This window comes from Oncorhynchus keta, unplaced genomic scaffold, assembly GCF_023373465.1.
Source record: "Oncorhynchus keta strain PuntledgeMale-10-30-2019 unplaced genomic scaffold, Oket_V2 Un_contig_15866_pilon_pilon, whole genome shotgun sequence".
Classification (NCBI taxonomy): Eukaryota; Metazoa; Chordata; class Actinopteri; order Salmoniformes; family Salmonidae; genus Oncorhynchus; species Oncorhynchus keta.
Genome location: NW_026279564.1, coordinates 16,239 through 43,010, shown reverse-complemented (window position 1 = coordinate 43,010; position 26,772 = coordinate 16,239). Strand labels below are relative to the sequence as shown.

Sequence of the window (26,772 nt, the reverse complement as noted above, 5' to 3'; positions counted from 1 at the left end):
CACTTCCTGTAGAACCTATAGAATTCTGACATCACTGTTTCCCACAGGTTCTAGAAGCCTGCATGAACAACTGTGGTAAGAGGTTCCACAGTGAGGCGGCAAAATTCCGCTTCCTCAATGAACTCATCAAAGTCCTGTCTCCAAAGGTATGAATGACCCCAAAGGTTTTGTAAGGAATGTGTCTGTGGTCATCCCAAATGGAAGCTTATTGGGAAGCCTATTAGGCTGGGTTACTGTAGTGCTCTTTGTGGTTTAGGCTGGGTTACTGTAGAGCTCTGTGGTTTAGGCTGGGTTACTGTAGAGCTCTATGTGGTTTAGGCTGGGTTACTGTAGTTTAGGCTGGGTTACTGTAGAGCTCTATGTGGTTTAGGCTGGGTTACTGTAGAGCTCTGTGTGGTTTAGGCTGGGTTACTGTAGAGCTCTGTGGTTTAGGCTGGGTTACTGTAGTGCACTAAATGTGGTTTAGGCTGGGTTACTGTAGAGCACTGTGTGGTTTAGGCTGGGTTACTGTAGTTTAGGCTGGGTTACTGTAGAGCTCTGTGTGGTTTAGGCTGGGTTACTGTAGAGCTCTGTGTGGTTTAGGCTGGGTTACTGTAGTTTAGGCTGGGTTACAGTAGAGCTCTGTGTGGTTTAGGCTGGGTTACTGTAGTTTAGGCTGGGTTACTGTAGAGCTCTGTGTGGTTTAGGCTGGGTTACTGTAGTTTAGGCTGGGTTAATGGCAGTAGAGCTCTGTGTGGTTTAGGCTGGAGTTACTGTAGTTTAGGACTGGGTTACAGTAGAGCTCTGTGTGGTTTAGGCTGGGTTACTGTAGAGCTCTGTGTGGTTTAGGCTGGGTTACTGTAGATTAGGCTGGGTTACAGTAGAGCTCTGTGTGGTTTAGGCTGGGTTACTGTAGTTTAGGCTGGGTTACAGTAGAGCTCTGTGTGGTTTAGGATGGGTTACTGTAGTTTAGGCTGGGTTACTGTAGTTTAGGCTGGGTTACTGTAGTCTAGGCTGGGTTACTGTAGTTTAGGCTGGGTTACTGTAGTCTAGGCTGGGTTACTGTAGTTTAGGCTGGGGGACTGTAGTTTAGGCTGGGTTACTGTAGTTTAGGCTGGGTTACTGTAGTTTAGGATGGGTTACTGTAGTCTAGGCTGGGTTACTGTAGAGGAGGCTGGGTTACTGTAGAGCTCTGTGGTTTAGGGATGGGTTACTGTAGTTTAGGGTGCTGGGTTACTGTAGAGCTCTGTGTGGTTTAGGCTGGGTTACTGTAGAGCTCTGTGTGGCTTAGGCTGGGTTACTGTAGTTTAGGCTGGGTTACTGTAGTCTAGGCTGGAGTTACTGTAGTTTAGGCTGGGTTACTGTAGTTTAGGCTGGGTTACTGTAGTCTAGGCTGGGTTACTGTAGTCTAGGCTGGGTTACTGTAGTTTAGGCTGGGTTACTGTAGTTTAGGCTGGGTTACTGTAGTCATAGGCTGGGGACTGTAGTCTGGGTTACTGTAGTTTAGGCTGGGTTACTGTAGTCTAGGCTGGGTTACTGTAGTTTAGGCTGGGTTACTGTAGTTTAGGCTGGGTTACTGTAGTCTAGGCTGGGTTACTGTAGTTTAGGCTGGGTTACTGTAGTTTAGGCTGGGTTACTGTAGTCTAGGCTGGGTTACTGTAGTCTAGGCTGGGTTACTGTAGATTGTGGCTGGGTTACTGTAGTCTAGGCTGGGTTACTGTAGTTTAGGCTGGGTTACTGTAGTTTAGGCTGGGTTACTGTAGTCTAGGCTGGGTTACTGTAGTTTAGGCTGGGTTACTGTAGTCTAGGCTGGGTTACTGTAGTTTAGGCTGGGTTACTGTAGTCTAGGCTGGGTTACTGTAGTCTAGGCTGGGTTACTGTAGTTTAGGCTGGGTTACTGTAGTTTAGGCTGGGTTACTGTAGTCTAGGCTGGGTTACTGTAGTTTAGGCTGGGTTACTGTAGTCTAGGCTGGGTTACTGTAGAGCTCTGTGTGACTGCTGCTGAAGTATAAAGGGCTTTAGAAAATAAATGTGATTGATTTATCTGCAGTTCCTGGGTCAGTGGTGTGGTGCGGAGGTGAAGCTGAAACTGTGTGTGTGTGTGTGTGTTAACAGTTCCTGGGTCAGTGGAGTGGTGCGGAGGTGAAGCTGAGGGTGACGGAGGTTCTGTACAGCTGGACTTTGTGGCTCAAAGAAGAACCCAAGATTCAGGAGGCCTACCACATGCTGAAGAAACAAGGTCTATTACAACACCTCAGAGCCTTTTAACCGCTACTCAGAACCATTATACCTTAGAACTCTAGCCCCTTAGAACCAGGAGGCCTATCACTCAGGAAACGAGGTCTGTTACCGCTCAGAACCATTATACCTTAGAACCAGGAGGCCTATCACTCAGGAAACGAGGTCTGTTACCGCTCAGAACCATTATACCTTAGAACCAGGAGGCCTATCACTCAGGAAACGAGGTCTGTTACCGCTGAGAACCATTATACCTTAGAACTCTAGCACCTTAGAACCAGGAGGCCTATCACTCAGGAAACGAGGTCTGTTACCGCTCAGAACCATTATCCCTTAGAACCAGGAGGCCTATCACTCAGGAAACGAGGTCTGTTACCGCTCAGAACCATTATACCTTAGAACCAGGAGGCCTATCACTCAGGAAACGAGGTCTGTTACCGCTCAGAACCATTATACCTTAGAACCAGGAGGCCTATCACTCAGGAAACGAGGTCTGTTACCGCTCAGAACCATTATACCTTAGAACCAGGAGGCCTATCACTCAGGAAACGAGGTCTGTTACCGCTCAGAACCATTATACCTTAGAACCAGGAGGCCTATCACTCAGGAAACGAGGTCTGTTACCGCTCAGAACCATTATACCTTAGAACCAGGAGGCCTATCACTCAGGAAACGAGGTCTGTTACTGCTCAGAACCGCTATACCTTAGAAGGCCCAGCGCATGTTTTTAAAAAACAAGGTCCATTATGATATAGAACCATTATCCCTTAACATGTGGGCCCAGGTCAAAGGAAACGGGCTCTGTAAAGAGAATCGGGTATCCCTTGGAAACAGGACTCATTATCTCTCCGTGTCTGTTCTTCAGGCCTTATGAAGAAGGACCTAAACTCCCAGACACCATTGGATCTCCTCCCTCACAGAACCAGTTGAGGACTCTGTGTTCAACCAGGAGGCCAAGGCCACTGTGTGTGTGTGTGTCTGTGTGTGTGAACCATGTATACCTTAGAACCAGTGTGGCCTATGTGTCAGGTGTGGTCTGTGTGTGTGTGTGTATGTATGTATGTATGTATGTATGTATGTATGCCTATGTATGTATGTATGTATGTATGTATGTATGTATGTATGTAGTGTGTGTGTGTGTGTGTTTAAAAAAAACAAGTGTGTGTGTGTATGTACTTAGTGTGTGTGTGTGTGTGTGTGTGTGTGTGTGTATCTGTATGTGTGTGTGTGTGTGTGTGTGTTTGTGTGAAACAACGGTGTGTTATCTGGTGTTGGTGTGTCTGTTCTGTGTGGTTGGTGTGTGAAGTGTGTTGGTGTTGGTGTGATGTTCCCTCACAGAGAGTTGAGGACTGTGTGTGTTGGTGTGTGGTGTGTTGGTGTGTGTTGTGTGTGTGTGTGTGTGTGTGTGTGTGTGTGTGTGTGTGTGTGTGTGTGAGCCTTTTTTAGTTGATCTTCTTGTCCTATGTCTGTTAATGTGTGTGTGTGTGTATGTGTATGTGTGTGTGTGTGTGTGTGTGTGAGAGCCTTTTTTAGTTGATCTTCTTGTCCTATGTCTCTTAATGTGTGTGTGTGTTTCCAGTTGTTAGCCACACTCCTGAAGAGCAGTAGTCCTGAAGATCTGCAGACAGCCAACAGACTGATCAAGAACACCATCAAAGAAGTGAGACCACGTTGGTGTGTGTTGGTGTGCGTCTCTGTCTCTCTGTGTGTGTCTGTTGGTGTGTGTCCGTGTGCGTCTCTGTCTCTCTGTGTGTGTCTGTTGGTGTGTGTCTGTGTGTGCATGTTGGTGTGTGTCCGTGTGTGTCTCTGTCTCTCTGTGTGTGTCTGTTGGTGTGTGTCTGTGTGTGCATGTTGGTGTGTCTGTCCGTGTGCGTCTTGTCTGTCTGTGTGTGTCTGTTGGTGTGTGTCTGTGTGTGCATGTTGGTGTGTCCGTGTGCATCTCTGTCTCTCTGTGTGTGCATGTTGGTGTGTGTCTGTGTGTGCATGTTGGTGTGTGTCCGTGTGCGTCTCTGTCTCTCTGTGTGTGCCTGTTGGTGTGTGTGTGTGTGCATGTTGGTGTGTGTCCGTGTGCGTCTCTGTCTCTCTGTGTGTGCATGTTGGTGTGTGTCTGTGTGTGCATGTTGGTGTGTGTCCGTGTGCGTCTCTGTCTCTCTGTGTGTGCCTGTTGGTGTGTGTTGGTGTGTGTGTGTCCGTGTGTGTCTCTGTCTCTGTGTGTGCCTGTTGGTGTGTGTCTGTGTGTGCATGTTGGTGTGTGTCCGTGTGCGTCTCTGTCTCTCTGTGTGTGCCTGTTGGTGTGTGTTGGTGTGTGTGTGTGTCCGTGTGCGTCTCTGTCTCTCTGTGTGCCTGTTGGTGTGTGTTGGTGTGTGTGTGTCCGTGTGCGTCTCTGTCTCTCTGTGTGTGCCTGTTGGTGTGTGTCTGTGTGTGCATGTTGGTGTGTCTGTGTGCGTCTCTGTCTCTCTGTGTGTGCATGTTGGTGTGTCCGTGTGCGTCTCTGTCTCTCTGTGTGTGCCTGTTGGTGTGTGTGTGTGTGTTGGTGTGTCCGGGTGCGTCTCTGTCTCTCTGTGTGTGCCTGTTGGTGTGTGTGTGCATGTTGGTGTGTGTCCGTGTGCGTCTCTGTCTCTCGGTGTGTGTTGGTGTGTGTGTGTCCGCGTGTGTCTCTGTCTCTCTGTGTGTGCCTGTTGGTGTGTGTTGGTGTGTGTGTGTGTCCGCGTGCGTCTCTGTCTCTCTGTGTGTGCCTGTTGGTGTGTGTGTGTGTGTGTGTGTGTCCGCGTGCGTCTCTGTCTCTCTGTGTGTGCCTGTTGGTGTGTGTCTGTGTGTGCATGTTGGTGTGTCCGGGTGCGTCTCTGTCTCTCTGTGTGTGCCTGTTGGTGTGTGTGTGTTGTGTGTGTGTGTCCGCGTGCGTCTCTGTCTCTCTGTGTGTGCCTGCCTGTTGGTGTGTGTGTGTTGGTGTGTGTGTGTGTGTGTGTACCTGTTGGTGATGGTTGACTGCTGTATTGTTGTCTGTAGGAGCAGCAGAAAGCAGAGCTTGTATCTAGACGTGTCTCTACCCTGGAGGAGGTCGCTACTAGAACCAGACAGCTGAGAGAGTTACTACAGCAACACGGTCTCACTGGGCCCTCCACACACCACACTGACCACCTGAAGGTATGGGGCTGTTTCTCTCTGTGCGTCTACTAAACAGATACCGTGTGTGTGTGTGTGTGTGTGTACACTAAACAGATACCATGTGTGTGTGTGTGTGTGTGTGTGTGTGTGTGTGTGTGTGTGTGTGTGTGTGTGTGTGTGTGTGTGTGTGTGTGTGTGTGTGTGTGTGTGTGTGTGTGTGTACACTAAACAGTGTGTGTGTGTGTGTGTGTGCACTAAACAGATACTGTGTGTGTGTGTGTACACTAAACAGATACTGTGTGTGTGTGTGTGTGTGTACACTAAACAGATACCATGTGTGTGTGTGTGTGTGTGTGTACCATGTGTGTGTGTGTGTGTGTGTGTACCATGTGTGTGTGTGTGTGTGCACTAAACAGATACTGTGTGTGTGTGTACACTAAACAGATACTGTGTGTGTGTGTACACTAAACAGATACTGTGTGTGTGTGTGTGCACTAAACAGATACTGTGTGTGTGTGTACACTAAACAGATACTGTGTGTGTGTGTGCACTAAACAGATACTGTGTGTGTGTGTGTACACTAAACAGATACTGTGTGTGTGTGTACACTAAACAGATACTGTGTGTGTGTGTACACTAAACAGATACTGTGTGTGTGTGTACACTAAACAGATACTGTGTGTGTGTGTACACTAAACAGATACTGTGTGTGTGTGTACACTAAACAGATACCATGTGTGTGTACACTAAACAGATACTGTGTGTGTGTACACTAAACAGATACTGTGTGTGTACACTAAACAGATACTGTGTGTGTGTGTGTGCACTAAACAGATACTGTATGTGTGTGTGTGTACACTAAACAGATACTGTGTGTGTGTACACTAAACAGATACTGTGTGTGTACACTAAACAGATACTGTGTGTGTGTGTGCACTAAACAGATACTGTGTGTGTACACTAAACAGATACTGTGTGTGTGTATGTGTACACTAAACAGATACTGTGTGTGTACACTAAACAGATACTGTGTGTGTACACTAAACAGATACTGTGTGTGTGTGTACACTAAACAGATACTGTGTGTGTACACTAAACAGATACCATGTGTGTGTGTGTACACTAAACAGATACTGTGTGTGTGTGTGTGTACACTAAACAGATACCATGTGTGTGTGTGTACACTAAACAGATACTGTGTGTGTACACTAAACAGATACTGTGTGTGTGTGTACACTAAACAGATACTGTGTGTGTGTGTACACTAAACAGATACTGTGTGTGTGTGTGTGTGTACACTAAACAGATACTGTGTGTGTGTGTGTGTACACTAAACAGATACTGTGTGTGTGTGTACACTAAACAGATACTGTGTGTGTGTGTGTGTACACTAAACAGATACCATGTGTGTGTGTGTGCACTAAACAGATACTGTGTGTGTGTGTACACTAAACAGATACCATGTGTGTGCACTAAACAGATACTGTGTGTGCTGTACACAGACGGTACTAACACATGACTGACTGTGTATCCTGTCCTTCCTGTAGGCCCTCTACGAGAGCTGTGATAGGCTCAGACCCAACCTTTTCCGATTGGCCAGCGACACCGTCGACGATGACGAAGCTTTAGGTAACTTATCTACGTTTCATATTTAGTCTCTATGTATCCAGATCTACATTGATCATTTAGTGTCTATGTATCCAGATCTACGTTGATAATTTAGTCTCTATGTATCCAGATCTACGTTGATCATTTATTCTCTATGTATCCAGATCTATGTGGATCATTTAGTCTCTATGTATCCAGATCTACGTTGGTCCTTTAGTCTCTATGTATCCAGATCTACGTTGGTCCTTTAGTCTCTATGTATCCAGATCTACGTTGATCATTTATTCTCTATGTATCCAGATCTACGTTGATCATTTATTCTCTATGTATCCAGATCTACGTGGATAATTTAGTCTCTATGTATCCAGATCTACGTTGATCATTTAGTCTCTATGTATCCAGATCTACGTCGGTCCTTTAGTCTCTATGTATCCAGATTGTCTATGTATCCAGATCTACGTTGATCATTTAGTCTCTATGTATCCAGATCTACGTTTAATATTTAGTCTCTATGTATCCAGATCTACGTTGGTCATTTAGTCTCTATGTATCCGGATCTACGTTGATAATTTAGTCTCTATGTATCCAGATCTACGTTTAATATTTAGTCTCTATGTATCCAGATCTACGTTGGTCATTTAGTCTCTATGTATCCGGATCTACGTTGATAATTTAGTCTCTATGTATCCAGATCTACGTTGATCATTTAGTCTCTATGTATCCAGATCTACGTTGATCATTTATTCTCTATGTATCCAGATCTACATTGATCATTTAGTCTCTATGTATCCAGATCTACGTTGGTCATTTAGTCTCTATGTATCCAGATCTACGTTGATCATTTAGTCTCTATGTATCCAGATCTACGTCTGTCCTTTAGTCTCTATGTATCCAGATCTATGTTGGTCCTTTAGTCTCTATGTATCCGGATCTACGTTGATCATTTAGTCTCTATGTATCCGGATCTACGTTGATCATTTAGTCTCTATGTATCCAGATCTACGTTGATCATTTAGTCTCTATGTATCCAGATCTACGTTGATCATTTAGTCTCTATGTATCCGGATCTACGTTGATCATTTAGTCTCTATGTATCCAGATCTACGTTGATCATTTAGTCTCTATGTATCCAGATCTACGTTGATCATTTAGTCTCTATGTCTCCAGATTGTCTATGTTTAGTCTATGTATCCAGATCTACGTTGATCATTTAGTCTATGTATCCAGATCTACGTTGATCATTTAGTCTCTGTGTATCCGGATCTACGTTGATAATTTAGTCTCTGTGTATCCGGATCTACGTTGATCATTTAGTCTCTATGTATCCAGATCTACGTTGATCATTTAGTCTCTATGTATCCGGATCTACGTTGATCATTTAGTCTGTATCCAGATATACGTTGATCATTTAGTCTCTATGTATCCAGATCTACGTTGATCATTTAGTCTCTATGTATCCAGATCTACGTTGATCATTTAGTCTCTATGTATCCAGATCTACGTTGATCATTTAGTCTGTATCCAGATCTACGTTGATCATTTAGTCTCTATGTATCCAGATCTACGTTGATCATTTAGTCTCTATGTATCCAGATCTACGTTGATCATTTAGTCTCTATGTATCCAGATCTACGTTGATCATTTAGTCTCTATGTATCCAGATCTACGTTGATCATTTAGTCTCTATGTATCCGGATCTACGTTGATCATTTAGTCTCTATGTATCCAGATCTACGTTGATCATTTAGTCTCTATGTATCCGGATCTACGTTGATCATTTAGTCTCTATGTATCCGGATCTACGTTGATCATTTAGTCTCTGTGTATCCGGATATACGTTGATCATTTAGTCTATGTATCCAGATCTACGTTGATCATTTAGTCTCTGTGTATCCAGATCTACGTTGATCATTTAGTCTCTATGTATCCAGATCTACGTTGATCATTTAGTCTCTATGTATCCGGATCTACGTTGATCATTTAGTCTGTATCCAGATATACGTTGATCATTTAGTCTCTATGTATCCAGATCTACGTTGATCCTTTAGTCTCTATGTATCCAGATCTACGTTGATCATTTAGTCTCTATGTATCCAGATCTACGTTGATCATTTAGTCTCTATGTATCCAGATCTACGTTGATCATTTAGTCTCTATGTATCCAGATCTACGTTGATCATTTAGTCTCTATGTATCCAGATCTACGTTGATCATTTAGTCTCTATGTATCCAGATCTACGTTGATCATTTAGTCTCTATGTATCCAGATCTACGTTGGTCATTTAGTCTCTATGTATCCAGATCTACGTTGATCATTTAGTCTCTATGTATCCAGATCTACGTTGATCATTTAGTCTCTATGTATCCAGATCTACGTTGATCATTTAGTCTCTTTGTATTCAGATAATCTGGGATCTATTCACACAACTAAACGTGTCCTATTAGCAAAGATGATTCCTCAGTAAAACTCTGAATCAATAATCACCATTACTATTCTGAGTGCCGGAGCGTTCTGTCTTATCATTTAATTGGTCAGAGATATTTTATAAAGACATTTTTACATCAGCAGTTGTCACAAAGTTCTTCACAGAAACTCTGCCATGAAACCCCAAAGAGTAAGCAATGCTGTAGCCTGGAAAAACTCCCTAGAAAGGCCAGAACCTAGGAAGGAACCTAGAGAGGAACCAGGCTCTGGGGAGTGGCCAGTGTTCTGGCTGTACCAGGTAGAGAGGAACCAGGCTCTGGGGGGTGGCCAGTCTTCTGGATGTACCAGGTAGAGAGGAACCAGGCTCTGGGGAGTGGCCAGTGTTCTGGCTGTACCAGGTAGAGAGGAACCAGGCTCTGGGGGGAGGCCATTCTTCTGGCTGTACCAGGTAGAGAGGAACCAGGCTCTGGGGGAGGCGGGTCTTCTGGCTGTACCAGGTAGAGAGGAACCAGGCTCTGGGGGTGGCCAGTCTTCTGGCTGTACCAGGTAGAGAGGAACCAGGCTCTGGGGGATGGCCAGTCTTCTGGCTGTACCAGGTAGAGAGGAACCAGGCTCTGGGGGAGGCCAGTCTTCTGGCTGTACCAGGTAGAGAGAACCAGGCTCTGGGGGTGGCCAGTCTTCTGGCTGTACCAGGTAGAGAGGAACCAGGCTCTGGGGGGTGGCCAGTCTTCTGGCTGTACCAGGTAGAGAGGAACCAGGCTCTGGGGGGAGGCCAGTCTTCTGGCTGTACCAGGTAGAGAGGAACCAGGCTCTGGGGGGAGGCCAGTCTTCTGGCTGTAGCGGGTGGAGATTTAATATGTTCTAGGTCAGTAACTTCTCTTCTCCTCTTCACGTCAGGTCATGTCCCTCCTATAAATGTACTATTTTGTTCTTGTCATTATGTTTCCCAGATCCATAATGAACTATCTAAGAGTCTAATCTGTTAGCCAGGCTACTGACCCAATGCTCTAACTGCTAGCTAGGCTACTGATCCAATGCTCTAACTGCTAGCTAGGCTACTGACCCAATGCTCTAACTGCTAGCCAGGCTACTGACCCAATGCTCTAACTGCTAGCCAGGCTACTGACCCAATGCTCTAACTGCTAGCTAGACTACTGACCCAATGCTCTAACTGCTAGCTAGACTACTGACCCAATGCTCTAACTGCTAGCTAGACTACTGACCCAATGCTATGTCTGTTAGCTAGGCTACTGACCCAATGCTCTAACTGCTAGCTGGGCTACTGACCCAATGCTCTAACTGCTAGCTGGGCTACTGACCCAATGCTCTAACTGCTAGCTAGGCTACCTGCTGGTTACTGACCCAATGCTCTAACTGCTAGCTAGGCTACTGACCCAATGCTCTAACTGCTAGCTAGGTTACTGACCCAATGCTCTAACTGCTAGCTAGGTTACTGACCCAATGCTCTAACTGCTAGCTAGACTACTGACCCAATGCTATAACTGCTAGCTAGACTACTGACCCAATGCTCTAACTGCTAGCTAGACTACTGACCCAATGCTCTAACTGCTAGCTAGGTTACTGACCCAATGCTCTAACTGCTAGCTAGACTACTGACCCAATGCTCTAACTGCTAGCTAGGTTACTGACCCAATGCTCTAACTGCTAGCTAGGTTACTGACCCAATGCTCTAACTGCTAGCTAGGCTACTGATCCAATGCTCTAACTGCTAGCTAGACGACTGACCCAATGCGCTTACTGCTAGCTAGGTTACTGATCCAATGCTCTAACTGCTAGCCAGGCTACTGACCCAATGCTCTAACTGCTAGCTAGGCTACTGACCCAATGCTCTAACTGCTAGCTAGGCTACCTGCTGGTTACTGACCCAATGATGTAACTGCTAGCTAGACTACCTGCTGGTTACTGACCCAATGCTCTAACTGCTAGCTAGACTACCTGCTGGTTACTGACCCAATGCTCTAACTGCTAGCTAGACTACCTGCTGGTTACTGACCCAATGCTCTAACTGCTAGCTAGGCTACCTGCTGGTTACTGACCCAATGCTCTAACTGCTAGCTAGACTACCTGCTGGTTACTGACCCAATGCTCTAACTGCTAGCTAGACTACCTGCTGGTTACTGACCCAATGCTCTAACTGCTAGCTAGACTACCTGCTGGTTACTGACCCAATGCTCTAACTGCTAGCTAGACTACCTGCTGGTTACTGACCCAATGCTCTAACTGCTAGCTAGGCTACCTGCTGGTTACTGACCCAATGCTCTAACTGCTAGCTAGGCTACCTGCTGGTTACTGACCCAATGCTCTAACTGCTAGCTAGGCTACCTGCTGGTTACTGACCCAATGCTCTAACTGCTAGCTAGGCTACCTGCTGGTTACTGACCCAATGCTGTAACTGCTAGCTAGACTACCTGCTGGTTACTGACCCAATGCTCTAACTGCTAGCTAGGCTACCTGCTGGTTACTGACCCAATGCTCTAACTGCTAGCTAGGCTACCTGCTGGTTACTGACCCAATGCTCTAACTGCTAGCTAGACTACCTGCTGGTTACTGACCCAATGCTCTAACTGCTAGCTAGACTACCTGCTGGTTACTGACCCAATGCTCTAACTGCTAGCTAGACTACCTGCTGGTTACTGACCCAATGCTCTAACTGCTAGCTAGGCTACCTGCTGGTTACTGACCCAATGCTCTAACTGCTAGCTAGGCTACCTGCTGGTTACTGACCCAATGCTCTAACTGCTAGCTAGGCTACCTGCTGGTTACTGACCCAATGCTCTAACTGCTAGCTAGACTACCTGCTGGTTACTGACCCAATGCTCTAACTGCTAGCTAGGCTACCTGCTGGTTACTGACCCAATGCTCTAACTGCTAGCTAGGCTACCTGCTGGTTACTGACCCAATGCTCTAACTGCTAGCTAGACTACCTGCTGGTTACTGACCCAATGCTCTAACTGCTAGCTGGGCTACCTGCTGGTTACTGACCCAATGCTCTAACTGCTAGCTAGGCTACCTGCTGGTTACTGACCCAATGCTCTAACTGCTAGCTAGGCTACCTGCTGGTTACTGACCCAATGCTCTAACTGCTAGCTAGACTACCTGCTGCCCTAGTATTTTATGTTCTGTTCATTCTTGTCTTCCATGTTGTGTTCCTTCCATTCCAGCTCAGATCCTGAGGGCCAACGATGAGCTGACCCTGGTGGTCAACATGTATAAAGACATGATGGGGGGGAGAGAGAGCAGCAGGATGAGAGGAGGAGGAGGTGGAGAGCCCTCCATAAACAACGGTACATCTGTCCTCTCTACACTACTCATACATGGTCTACTAACAGGGTGTACAGGTCTACTAACAGGGTGTACAGGTCTACTAACAGGGTGTACAGGTCTACTGACAGGGTGAACAGGTCTACTAACAGGGTGTACAGGTCTACTAACAGGGTGTACAGGTCTACTAACAGGGTGAACAGGTCTACTAACAGGGTGTACAGGTCTACTACCAGGGTGTACAGGTCTACTAACAGGGTGTACAGGTCTACTAACAGGGTGTACAGGTCTACTAACAGGGTGTACAGGTCTACTAACAGGGTGAACAGGTCTACTAACAGGGTGTACAGGTCTACTAACAGGGTGTACAGGTCTACTAACAGGGTGTACAGGTCTACTAACAGGGTGAACAGGTCTACTAACAGGGTGTACAGGTCTACTAACAGGGTGTACAGGTCTACTAACAGGGTGTACAGGTCTACTAACAGGGTGTACAGGTCTACTGACAGGGTGTACAGGTCTACTGACAGGGTGTACAGGTCTACTAACAGGGTGTACAGGTCTACTAACAGGGTGTACAGGTCTACTGACAGGGTGTACAGGTCTACTGACAGGGTGTACAGGTCTACTAACAGGGTGTACAGGTCTACTAACAGGGTGTACAGGTCTACTAACAGGGTGTACAGGTCTACTAACAGGGTGTACAGGTCTACTAACAGGGTGTACAGGTCTACTAACAGGGTGTACAGGTCTACTAACAGGGTGTACAGGTCTACTAACAGGGTGTACAGGTCTACTAACAGGGTGTACAGGTCTACTAACAGGGTGTACAGGTCTACTAACAGGGTGTACAGGTCTACTGACAGGGTGTACAGGTCTACTGACAGGGTGTACAGGTCTACTGACAGGGTGTACAGGTCTACTAACAGGGTGTACAGGTCTACTAACAGGGTGTACAGGTCTACTAACAGGGTGTACAGGTCTACTGACAGGGTGTACAGGTCTACTGACAGGGTGTACAGGTCTACTAACAGGGTGTACAGGTCTACTAACAGGGTGTACAGGTCTACTAACAGGGTGTACAGGTCTACTAACAGGGTGTACAGGTCTACTAACAGGGTGTACAGGTCTACTGACAGGGTGAACAGGTCTACTAACAGGGTGTACAGGTCTACTAACAGGGTGTACAGGTCTACTGACAGGGTGTACAGGTCTACTGACAGGGTGTACAGGTCTACTGACAGGGTGTACAGGTCTACTAACAGGGTGTACAGGTCTACTAACAGGGTGTACAGGTCTACTGACAGGGTGAACAGGTCTACTAACAGGGTGTACAGGTCTACTAACAGGGTGAACAGGTCTACTAACAGGGTGTACAGGTCTACTAACAGGGTGTACAGGTCTACTGACAGGGTGTACAGGTCTACTAACAGGGTGTACAGGTCTACTAACAGGGTGTACAGGTCTACTGACAGGGTGAACAGGTCTACTAACAGGGTGTACAGGTCTACTAACAGGGTGAACAGGTCTACTAACAGGGTGTACAGGTCTACTAACAGGGTGTACAGGTCTACTAACAGGGTGAACAGGTCTACTAACAGGGTGTACAGGTCTACTAACAGGGTGAACAGGTCTACTAACAGGGTGTACAGGTCTACTAACAGGGTGAACAGGTCTACTAACAGGGTGTACAGGTCTACTAACAGGGTGTACAGGTCTACTAACAGGGTGTACAGGTCTACTAACAGGGTGTACAGGTCTACTAACAGGGTGTACAGGTCTACTAACAGGGTGTACAGGTCTACTAACAGGGTGTACAGGTCTACTAACAGGGTGTACAGGTCTACTAACAGGGTGTACAGGTCTACTGACAGGGTGTACAGGTCTACTGACAGGGTGTACAGGTCTACTGACAGGGTGTACAGGTCTACTAACAGGGTGTACAGGTCTACTGACAGGGTGTACAGGTCTACTGACAGGGTGAACAGGTCTACTAACAGGGTGTACAGGTCTACTAACAGGGTGTACAGGTCTACTAACAGGGTGTACAGGTCTACTAACAGGGTGTACAGGTCTACTAACAGGGTGTACAGGTCTACTAACAGGGTGTACAGGTCTACTGACAGGGTGTACAGGTCTACTGACAGGGTGTACAGGTCTACTAACAGGGTGTACAGGTCTACTAACAGGGTGTACAGGTCTACTAACAGGGTGTACAGGTCTACTAACAGGGTGTACAGGTCTACTAACAGGGTGTACAGGTCTACTAACAGGGTGTACAGGTCTACTGACAGGGTGTACAGGTCTACTAACAGGGTGTACAGGTCTACTAACAGGGTGTACAGGTCTACTAACAGGGTGTACAGGTCTACTAACAGGGTGAACAGGTCTACTAACAGGGTGTACAGGTCTACTAACAGGGTGTACAGGTCTACTGACAGGGTGTACAGGTGTACAGGTCTACTAACAGGGTGTACAGGTCTACTAACAGGGTGTACAGGTCTACTAACAGGGTGAACAGGTCTACTAACAGGGTGTACAGGTCTACTAACAGGGTGTACAGGTCTACTAACAGGGTGTACAGGTCTACTAACAGGGTGAACAGGTCTACTAACAGGGTGTACAGGTCTACTAACAGGGTGTACAGGTCTACTAACAGGGTGTACAGGTCTACTAACAGGGTGTACAGGTCTACTAACAGGGTGAACAGGTCTACTAACAGGGTGTACAGGTCTACTAACAGGGTGTACAGGTCTACTAACAGGGTGTACAGGTCTACTGACAGGGTGTACAGGTCTACTGACAGGGTGAACAGGTCTACTAACAGGGTGTACAGGTCTACTAACAGGGTGCCTGTACACCCTGTTAGACCTGTAGTTAGTAGAGGTCTACTAACAGGGTGTACAGGTCTACTAACAGGGTGTACAGGTCTACTAACAGGGTGTACAGGTCTACTAACAGGCTGAACAGGTCTACTAACAGGGTGTACAGGTCTACTAACAGGGTGTACAGGTCTACTAACAGGGTGTACAGGTCTACTGACAGGGTGTACAGGTCTACTGACAGGGTGTACAGGTCTACTAACAGGGTGTACAGGTCTACTAACAGGGTGTACAGGTCTACTAACAGGGTGTACAGGTCTATTAACAGGGTGTACAGGTCTATTAACAGGGTGTACAGGTCTACTAACAGGGTGTACAGGTCTACTAACAGGGTGTTCAGGTCTACTAACAGGGTGTACAGGTCTACTAACAGGGTGTACAGGTCTACTGACAGGGTGTACAGGTCTACTGACAGGGTGTACAGGTCTACTAACAGGGTGTACAGGTCTACTAACAGGGTGTACAGGTCTACTGACAGGGTGTACAGGTCTACTGACAGGGTGTACAGGTCTACTAACAGGGTGTACAGGTCTACTAACAGGGTGTACAGGTCTACTAACAGGGTGTACAGGTCTACTAACAGGGTGAACAGGTCTACTAACAGGGTGTACAGGTCTACTAACAGGGTGTACAGGTCTACTAACAGGGTGTACAGGTCTACTAACAGGCTGAACAGGTCTACTAACAGGGTGTACAGGTCTACTAACAGGGTGTACAGGTCTACTAACAGGGTGTACAGGTCTACTAACAGGGTGAACAGGTCTACTAACAGGGTGTACAGGTCTACTAACAGGGTGTACAGGTCTACTAACAGGGTGTACAGGTCTACTAACAGGGTGTACAGGTCTACTGACAGGGTGTACAGGTCTACTGACAGGGTGTACAGGTCTACTAACAGGCTGAACAGGTCTACTAACAGGGTGTACAGGTCTACTGACAGGGTGTACAGGTCTACTGACAGGGTGTACAGGTCTACTGACAGGGTGTACAGGTCTACTGACAGGGTGTACAGGTCTACTGACAGGGTGTACAGGTCTACTAACAGGGTGTACAGGTCTACTGACAGGGTGTACAGGTCTACTGACAGGGTGTACAGGTCTACTAACAGGGTGTACAGGTCTACTAACAGGGTGTACAGGTCTACTAACAGGGTGTACAGGTCTACTAACAGGGTGTACAGGTCTACTAACAGGGTGTACAGGTCTACTAACAGGGTGTACAGGTCTACTAACAGGGTGTACAGGTCTACTAACAGGGTGTACAGGTCTACTAACAGGGTGTACAGGTCTACTAACAGGGTGAACAGGTCTACTACCAGGGTGTACAGGTCTACTAACAGGGTGTACAGGTCTATTAACAGGGTGTACAGGTCTACTAACAGGGTGTACAGGTCTACTAACAGGGTGAACAGGTCTACTAACAGGGTGTACAGGTCTACTAACAGGGTGTACAGGTCTACTAACAGGGTGTACAGGTCTACTAACAGGGTGAACAGGTCTACTAACAGGGTGTACAGGTCTACTAACAGGGTGTACAGGTCTACTAACAGGGTGTACAGGTCTACTAACAGGGTGTACAGGTCTACTGACAGGGTGTACAGGTCTACTGACAGGGTGTACAGGTCTACTAACAGGGTGTACAGGTCTACTAACAGGGTGTACAGGTCTACTGACAGGGTGTACAGGTCTACTGACAGGGTGTACAGGTCTACTAACAGGGTGTACAGGTCTACTAACAGGGTGTACAGGTCTACTAACAGGGTGTACAGGTCTACTAACAGGGTGTACAGGTCTACTAACAGGGTGTACAGGTCTACTAACAGGGTGTACAGGTCTACTAACAGGGTGTACAGGTCTACTAACAGGGTGTACAGGTCTACTAACAGGGTGTACAGGTCTACTAACAGGGTGTACAGGTCTACTGACAGGGTGTACAGGTCTACTGACAGGGTGTACAGGTCTACTGACAGGGTGTACAGGTCTACTAACAGGGTGTACAGGTCTACTAACAGGGTGTACAGGTCTACTAACAGGGTGTACAGGTCTACTGACAGGGTGTACAGGTCTACTGACAGGGTGTACAGGTCTACTAACAGGGTGTACAGGTCTACTAACAGGGTGTACAGGTCTACTAACAGGGTGTACAGGTCTACTAACAGGGTGTACAGGTCTACTAACAGGGTGTACAGGTCTACTGACAGGGTGAACAGGTCTACTAACAGGGTGTACAGGTCTACTAACAGGGTGTACAGGTCTACTGACAGGGTGTACAGGTCTACTGACAGGGTGTACAGGTCTACTGACAGGGTGTACAGGTCTACTAACAGGGTGTACAGGTCTACTAACAGGGTGTACAGGTCTACTGACAGGGTGAACAGGTCTACTAACAGGGTGTACAGGTCTACTAACAGGGTGAACAGGTCTACTAACAGGGTGTACAGGTCTACTAACAGGGTGTACAGGTCTACTGACAGGGTGTACAGGTCTACTAACAGGGTGTACAGGTCTACTAACAGGGTGTACAGGTCTACTGACAGGGTGAACAGGTCTACTAACAGGGTGTACAGGTCTACTAACAGGGTGAACAGGTCTACTAACAGGGTGTACAGGTCTACTAACAGGGTGTACAGGTCTACTAACAGGGTGAACAGGTCTACTAACAGGGTGTACAGGTCTACTAACAGGGTGAACAGGTCTACTAACAGGGTGTACAGGTCTACTAACAGGGTGAACAGGTCTACTAACAGGGTGTACAGGTCTACTAACAGGGTGTACAGGTCTACTAACAGGGTGTACAGGTCTACTAACAGGGTGTACAGGTCTACTAACAGGGTGTACAGGTCTACTAACAGGGTGTACAGGTCTACTAACAGGGTGTACAGGTCTACTAACAGGGTGTACAGGTCTACTAACAGGGTGTACAGGTCTACTGACAGGGTGTACAGGTCTACTGACAGGGTGTACAGGTCTACTGACAGGGTGTACAGGTCTACTAACAGGGTGTACAGGTCTACTGACAGGGTGTACAGGTCTACTGACAGGGTGAACAGGTCTACTAACAGGGTGTACAGGTCTACTAACAGGGTGAACAGGTCTACTAACAGGGTGTACAGGTCTACTAACAGGGTGTACAGGTCTACTAACAGGGTGTACAGGTCTACTAACAGGGTGTACAGGTCTACTGACAGGGTGTACAGGTCTACTGACAGGGTGTACAGGTCTACTAACAGGGTGTACAGGTCTACTAACAGGGTGTACAGGTCTACTAACAGGGTGTACAGGTCTACTAACAGGGTGTACAGGTCTACTAACAGGGTGTACAGGTCTACTGACAGGGTGTACAGGTCTACTAACAGGGTGTACAGGTCTACTAACAGGGTGTACAGGTCTACTAACAGGGTGTACAGGTCTACTAACAGGGTGAACAGGTCTACTAACAGGGTGTACAGGTCTACTAACAGGGTGTACAGGTCTACTAACAGGGTGTACAGGTGTACAGGTCTACTAACAGGGTGTACAGGTCTACTAACAGGGTGTACAGGTCTACTAACAGGGTGAACAGGTCTACTAACAGGGTGTACAGGTCTACTAACAGGGTGTACAGGTCTACTAACAGGGTGTACAGGTCTACTAACAGGGTGAACAGGTCTACTAACAGGGTGTACAGGTCTACTAACAGGGTGTACAGGTCTACTAACAGGGTGTACAGGTCTACTAACAGGGTGTACAGGTCTACTAACAGGGTGAACAGGTCTACTAACAGGGTGTACAGGTCTACTAACAGGGTGTACAGGTCTACTAACAGGGTGTACAGGTCTACTGACAGGGTGTACAGGTCTACTGACAGGGTGAACAGGTCTACTAACAGGGTGTACAGGTCTACTAACAGGGTGTACCTGTACACCCTGTTAGGGTAGATCAGTACACCCTGTTAGTAGAGGTCTACTAACAGGGTGTACAGGTCTACTAACAGGGTGTACAGGTCTACTAACAGGGTGTACAGGTCTACTAACAGGCTGAACAGGTCTACTAACAGGGTGTACAGGTCTACTAACAGGGTGTACAGGTCTACTAACAGGGTGTACAGGTCTACTGACAGGGTGTACAGGTCTACTGACAGGGTGTACAGGTCTACTAACAGGGTGTACAGGTCTACTAACAGGGTGTACAGGTCTACTAACAGGGTGTACAGGTCTATTAACAGGGTGTACAGGTCTATTAACAGGGTGTACAGGTCTACTAACAGGGTGTACAGGTCTACTAACAGGGTGTTCAGGTCTACTAACAGGGTGTACAGGTCTACTAACAGGGTGTACAGGTCTACTGACAGGGTGTACAGGTCTACTGACAGGGTGTACAGGTCTACTAACAGGGTGTACAGGTCTACTAACAGGGTGTACAGGTCTACTGACAGGGTGTACAGGTCTACTGACAGGGTGTACAGGTCTACTAACAGGGTGTACAGGTCTACTAACAGGGTGTACAGGTCTACTAACAGGGTGTACAGGTCTACTAACAGGGTGAACAGGTCTACTAACAGGGTGTACAGGTCTACTAACAGGGTGTACAGGTCTACTAACAGGGTGTACAGGTCTACTAACAGGCTGAACAGGTCTACTAACAGGGTGTACAGGTCTACTAACAGGGTGTACAGGTCTACTAACAGGGTGTACAGGTCTACTAACAGGGTGAACAGGTCTACTAACAGGGTGTACAGGTCTACTAACAGGGTGTACAGGTCTACTAACAGGGTGTACAGGTCTACTAACAGGGTGTACAGGTCTACTGACAGGGTGTACAGGTCTACTGACAGGGTGTACAGGTCTACTAACAGGGTGTACAGGTCTACTAACAGGGTGTACAGGTCTACTGACAGGGTGTACAGGTCTACTGACAGGGTGTACAGGTCTACTAACAGGGTGTACAGGTCTACTGACAGGGTGTACAGGTCTACTGACAGGGTGTACAGGTCTACTAACAGGGTGTACAGGTCTACTGACAGGGTGTACAGGTCTACTGACAGGGTGTACAGGTCTACTAACAGGGTGTACAGGTCTACTAACAGGGTGTACAGGTCTACTAACAGGGTGTACAGGTCTACTAACAGGCTGAACAGGTCTACTAACAGGGTGTACAGGTCTACTAACAGGGTGTACAGGTCTACTAACAGGGTGTACAGGTCTACTGACAGGGTGTACAGGTCTACTGACAGGGTGTACAGGTCTACTAACAGGGTGTACAGGTCTACTAACAGGGTGTACAGGTCTACTAACAGGGTGTACAGGTCTACTAACAGGTACAGGTCTACTAACAGGGTGAACAGGTCTACTAACAGGTACAGGTCTACTAACAGGGTGAACAGGTCTACTAACAGGGTGAACAGGTCTACTAACAGGGTGTACAGGTCTACTAACAGGTACAGGTCTACTAACAGGGTGAACAGGTCTACTAACAGGTACAGGTCTACTAACAGGGTGTACAGGTCTACTAACAGGTACAGGTCTACTAACAGGTACAGGTCTACTAACAGGGTGTACAGGTCTACTAACAGGCTGAACAGGTCTACTAACAGGGTGTACAGGTCTACTGACAGGGTGTACAGGTCTACTAACAGGGTGTACAGGTCTACTAACAGGGTGTACAGGTCTACTAACAGGGTGAACAGGTCTACTAACAGGGTGTACAGGTCTACTAACAGGGTGTACAGGTCTACTAACAGGGTGAACAGGTCTACTAACAGGGTGTACAGGTCTACTAACAGGGTGTACAGGTCTACTAACAGGGTGTACAGGTCTACTAACAGGGTGTACAGGTCTACTGACAGGGTGTACAGGTCTACTGACAGGGTGTACAGGTCTACTGACAGGGTGTACAGGTCTACTAACAGGGTGTACAGGTCTACTAACAGGGTGTACAGGTCTACTAACAGGGTGTACAGGTCTACTGACAGGGTGTACAGGTCTACTGACAGGGTGTACAGGTCTACTAACAGGGTGTACAGGTCTACTGACAGGGTGTACAGGTCTACTGACAGGGTGTACAGGTCTACTAACAGGGTGTACAGGTCTACTAACAGGGTGTACAGGTCTACTAACAGGGTGTACAGGTCTACTAACAGGGTGTACAGGTCTACTAACAGGGTGTACAGGTCTACTAACAGGGTGTACAGGTCTACTGACAGGGTGTACAGGTCTACTGACAGGGTGTACAGGTCTACTGACAGGGTGTACAGGTCTACTAACAGGGTGTACAGGTCTACTAACAGGGTGTACAGGTCTACTAACAGGGTGTACAGGTCTACTACTTGACAGAGTTGACAGAGAACCTACCTGTGTGTTCTAGTGTTGTCTCTATTCCTAGGACAGAGAACCTACCTGTGTGTTCTAGTGTTCTGTGTTCTGTTCTAGTGTTGTCTCTATCTCTAGGACAGAGTACCTACCTGTGTGTTCTAGTGTTCTGTGTTCTGTTCTAGTGTTGTCTCTATCCCTAGGACAGAGAACCTACCTGTGTGTTCTAGTGTTCTCTTCTAGTGTTGTCTCTATCCCTAGGACAGAGAACCTACCTGTGTGTTCTAGTGTTCTGTGTTCTGTTCTAGTGTTGTCTCTATCCCTAGGACAGAGTACCTACCTGTGTGTTCTAGTGTTCTGTTCTAGTGTTGTCTCTATCCCTAGGACAGAGTACCTACCTGTGTGTTCTAGTGTTGTCTCTATCCCTAGAACAGAGTACCTACCTGTGTGTTCTAGTGTTCTGTTCTAGTGTTGTCTCTATTCCTAGGACAGAGTACCTACCTGTGTGTTCTAGTGTTCTGTTCTAGTGTTGTCTCTATTCCTAGGACAGAGTACCTACCTGTGTGTTCTAGTGTTCTGTTCTAGTGTTGTCTCTATCCCTAGGACAGAGAACCTACCTGTGTGTTCTAGTGTTGTCTCTATCCCTAGGACAGAGAACCTACCTGTGTGTTCTAGTGTTGTCTCTATTCCTAGGACAGAGAACCTACCTGTGTGTTCTAGTGTTCTGTTCTAGTGTTGTCTCTATCCCTAGGACAGAGTACCTACCTGTGTGTTCTAGTGTTCTGTTCTAGTGTTGTCTCTATCCCTAGGACAGAGTACCTACCTGTGTGTTCTAGTGTTGTCTCTATTCCTAGGACAGAGAACCTACCTGTGTGTTCTAGTGTTCTGTTCTAGTGTTGTGTCTATCCCTAGGACAGAGTACCTACCTGTGTGTTCTAGTGTTCTGTTCTAGTGTTGTCTCTATCCCTAGGACAGAGAACCTACCTGTGTGTTCTAGTGTTGTCTCTATCCCTAGGACAGAGAACCTACCTGTGTGTTCTAGTGTTGTCTCTATCCCTAGGACAGAGAACCTACCTGTGTGTTCTAGTGTTGTCTCTATCCCTAGGACAGAGAACCTACCTGTGTGTTCTAGTGTTGTCTCTATCCCTAGGACAGAGAACCTACCTGTGTGTTCTAGTGTTGTCTCTATCCCTAGGACAGAGAGAGACCTGTGTGTTGTAGTGTGACATCATAGAGGACATGTTGTTTCAGTGTGAATCTCAGTGGTTGTATTTTCATATAGTCTCCATCCCCAGGTCCCAGCAGCCCCAGAGAGATAAAGAGTTACCATCTCATAGACCTGTCAGCCCTGGACTCTCCACAGACACATAGACCACCTTCTAAAGACATGTCTTCCTCCGGCTCACCTCCCCACCACGTCTCCTCCTTCCTGTCCCCCTCCTCGACCCCCCAGCCTCAGCTTGGCACCCCTCCTCCCTCCTCTTCCTCCCCTCCCTCCTCTCCTCTCTCCCGTCAACGGCTCAACAGTACTCCCCTATCTCTAATCGATCTGGACGTGACAGGTTCGTACAGGTTCCTGTTTCTTTAGAACACCCCCCCCTCCTCCTTTTGATGTGGATGTTTCTGCTGTGATGTCATCATGATCCAGATGTGTTGTGGAACAGAATTCACTTCCTGTATCTGGACTGTAGTGGTGTTTGTGTTGACGTGTGTTCGTGATGTGGTTCTGTGTCTAATGTTAACAGGGTGTGTTCTTTATTCAGGGCTGGATAAACCAGCATCGTCTCAAAGCCAGAGCAGCACGTACTACCATGAACTACTCCAGGTACCAGTTACCTCTGGATGCGCCCTAAATGGCTCCCTATTCCCTACATAGTGCACTACTTTTGACCAGAATGGCACCCTATTCCCTACATAATGCACTACTTTTGACCAGAATGGCAGCCTATTCATTTACATTTAAGTCATTTAGCAGACGCTCTTATCCAGAGCGACTTACAAATTGGTGCATACACCTTATGACATCCAGTGGAACAGCCACTTACAATAGTGCATCTAAATCTTTTTAGGGGGTGAGAAGGATTACTTACCCTATCCTAGGTATTCCCTACATAGTGCACTACTTTTGACCAGAATGGCACCCTATCCCCTACATAGTGCACTAATTTTGACCAGGGCCCATGGGGTTCACAACAACACCAGATCATATTTACACTGATTTGTTCCTCTTCAACACAGATGCCTATTCTCCACCCCCCTTTATTTCAGATGAGAGGAGGAGAGGAGAACACAGGGAGAGACCATTCCCTGACCACGTGGGGGTGTGGAGGGAGAGACCACACACTGGTGGCCCGGGGTTGCGGCAGTGGCTCATCAAATGGAACAGACTGGTGAGGGATGGATGGATGGATTGAGAAAGAGAGCGAGAGACATAGTTACCGTGACGATTCAATCTCTTCTTCTTCCTGTCAGGGCGTGCCTTCAGAATCGTCCAATTGTGATGTCAGGATCACCATCAAACTCACAGAGTCAGCCAATGACAGAGTCAGGATCTCCAGAGAAATCAGAGAGTTTCAATCTCCCAGAATCCCTAGCAGAGATCCACGTCCCGCTGGAATCCATTAAACCAAGTAAGGTTGTGTCCTAAAATGGCACCCTATTCCCTATAGAGTGCACTGTTTTTAACCAGGGCTAACTGATAAAGATGAACCATTTGGAACACAGCCCTAGTTTTTGTCCTTTTCTTAAGATCTTTTAAACACAGTAATACAGAGAATAGGTGTGTATCCCAAATTGCATCCTAATTCCTTTATAGTGCACTTCTCTTGACCAGAGCCCTATGGGTGCACTATATAAGGAGCCATTTTGGATGCACACTAGGAGTTAGTGTTGTCACTACAGTTGTCTGTAGTCATTCATGTTAATGGATACCTCTGGTCTTTTCTATTTCAAGTCATCTGTTCTCTGTTGGCACGTCTGAGGTGTTCATTTCCTGAATGTCTCCGATAGGTCGATTGGAGCCAATCACAGTGTACGACCAGAATGGCGTCCATGTTTCCCTCCATTTTGCCAAAGACCCGCCCCCGGGACACCCTAACGTTGCTGTGGTTATCGTCTCCACGGTGAACACCTCCGCACTTCCTGTTAAACACATCCTGTTTCAGGCTGCCGTTCCCAAGGTAACAGACAAACGCCCAAATATGGACAAGACATTTTTAAACCCCTACATTCTCTAACTTTAAACAATCTCTCTCCTCGTCTAATGAATCCTTTGTTTCCATTACATTTACATGTAAGTCATTTAGCAGACGCTCTTATCCAGAGCGACTTACAAATTGGTGCATTCACCTTATGACATCCAGTGGAACAGCCACTTTACAATAGTGCATCTAAATCTTTTAAGGGCGGGGGGGGGGGAAGGATTACTTTATCCTATCCTAGGTATTCCTTAAAGAGGTGGGGTTTCAGGTGTCTCCGGAAGGTGGTGATTGACTCCACTGCTCACCGGCCTACATAAAACATTTCATAATGTCCAAGTGGAATTATGCTTTCAGAAATGTTTACAAATGAATTACAAATCAAAAGCTGCCAATGTCTTGAGTCAATAAGTATTCAACCCCTTAGTTGAGGCAGCAAGCCAAAATAAATTCAGAAGTAAAAATGTGCTTATTAACATGTAAAAATAAGTTGCATGGACTCACTCCATCAATGACTGGTTGACTGATTGAATGACTGACTCTCAGAGTTCGGGGCCTTGAATTGGGCCTGGAATGTCCTTGAGTTTGAGGGAATTGGGCCTGGAATGTCCTTGAGTTTGAGGGAATTGGGCCTGGAATGTCCTTGAATTTGAGGGAATTGGGCCTGGAATGTCCTTGAGTTTGAGGGAATTGGGCCTGGAATGTCCTTGAATTTGAGGGAATTGGGCCTGGAAAGTCCTTGAATTTGAGGGAATTGGGCCTGGAATGTCCTTGAATTTGAGGGAATTGGGCCTGGAATGTTGAATTTGAGGGAATTGGGCCTGGAAAGTCCTTGAGTTTGAGGGAATTGGGCCTGGAATGTCCTTGAGTTTGAGGGAATTGGGCCTGGAATGTCCTTGAATTTGAGGGAATTGGGCCTGGAAAGTCCTTGAGTTTGAGGGAATTGGGCCTGGAAAGTCCTTGAGTTTGAGGGAATTGGGCCTGGAAAGTCCTTGAGTTTGAGGGAATTGGGCCTGGAATGTCCTTGAGTTTGAGGGAATTGGGCCTGGAATGTCCTTGAGTTTGAGGGAATTGGGCCTGGAATGTCCTTGAATTTGAGGGAATTGGGCCTGGAAAGTCCTTGAATTTGAGGGAATTGGGCCTGGAATGTCCTTGAATTTGAGGGAATTGGGCCTGGAATGTTGAATTTGAGGGAATTGGGCCTGGAAAGTCCTTGAGTTTGAGGAATTGGGCCTGGAATGTCCTTGAGTTTGAGGGAATTGGGCCTGGAATGTCCTTGAATTTGAGGGAATTGGGCCTGGAAAGTCCTTGAGTTTGAGGGAATTGAGCCTGGAAAGTCCTTGAGTTTGAGGGAATTGGGCCTGGAATGTCCTTGAGTTTGAGGGAATTGGGCCTGGAATGTCCTTGAGTTTGAGGGAATTGGGCCTGGAATGTCCTTGAGTTTGAGGGAATTGGGCCTGGAATGTCCTTGAATTTGAGGGAATTGGGCCTGGAATGTCCTTGAGTTTGAGGGAATTGGGCCTGGAATGTCCTTGAATTTGAGGGAATTGGGCCTGGAAAGTCCTTGAATTTGAGGAATTGGGCCTGGAATGTCCTTGAATTTGAGGGAATTGGGCCTGGAATGTTGAATTTGAGGGAATTGGGCCTGGAAAGTCCTTGAGTTTGAGGGAATTGGGCCTGGAATGTCCTTGAGTTTGAGGAATTGGGCCTGGAATGTCCTTGAATTTGAGGGAATTGGGCCTGGAAAGTCCTTGAGTTTGAGGGAATTGG

At 46.9% G+C, this 26,772-nt stretch overlaps 1 protein-coding gene and 1 long non-coding RNA gene across 11 annotated transcripts in view; one reads left to right on the top strand and one right to left on the bottom strand.

Moving 5' to 3' along the window:
* The window catches only part of LOC127919143 (ADP-ribosylation factor-binding protein GGA2-like), a 45,702-nt gene that overhangs the window by 14,880 nt on the left and 4,050 nt on the right, over positions 1-26,772 (top strand). The window contains 13 exon segments of the mRNA XM_052502558.1: positions 48-146; positions 2,095-2,218; positions 3,052-3,129; positions 3,132-3,181; positions 3,797-3,877; positions 5,224-5,361; positions 6,870-6,951; positions 12,538-12,660; positions 23,101-23,367; positions 23,569-23,630; positions 24,074-24,195; positions 24,278-24,435; positions 24,815-24,984. Of these exon segments, the coding sequence (XP_052358518.1) occupies positions 48-146; positions 2,095-2,218; positions 3,052-3,129; positions 3,132-3,181; positions 3,797-3,877; positions 5,224-5,361; positions 6,870-6,951; positions 12,538-12,660; positions 23,101-23,367; positions 23,569-23,630; positions 24,074-24,195; positions 24,278-24,435; positions 24,815-24,984 (1,554 nt within the window).
* LOC127919144 (uncharacterized) lies at positions 10,041-12,531 on the bottom strand. Of its 10 annotated transcripts, none has more exons than XR_008102062.1 (5): positions 12,344-12,531; positions 11,785-12,300; positions 11,570-11,741; positions 11,269-11,440; positions 10,041-10,702 (listed from the first exon to the last, which is right to left on the bottom strand). It is a non-coding gene; the product is annotated as an uncharacterized LOC127919144 (long non-coding RNA). The 10 variants fall into 10 exon arrangements; XR_008102061.1 differs by having other exon boundaries at positions 11,269-11,397; XR_008102059.1 differs by having other exon boundaries at positions 11,269-11,526; positions 11,613-11,741.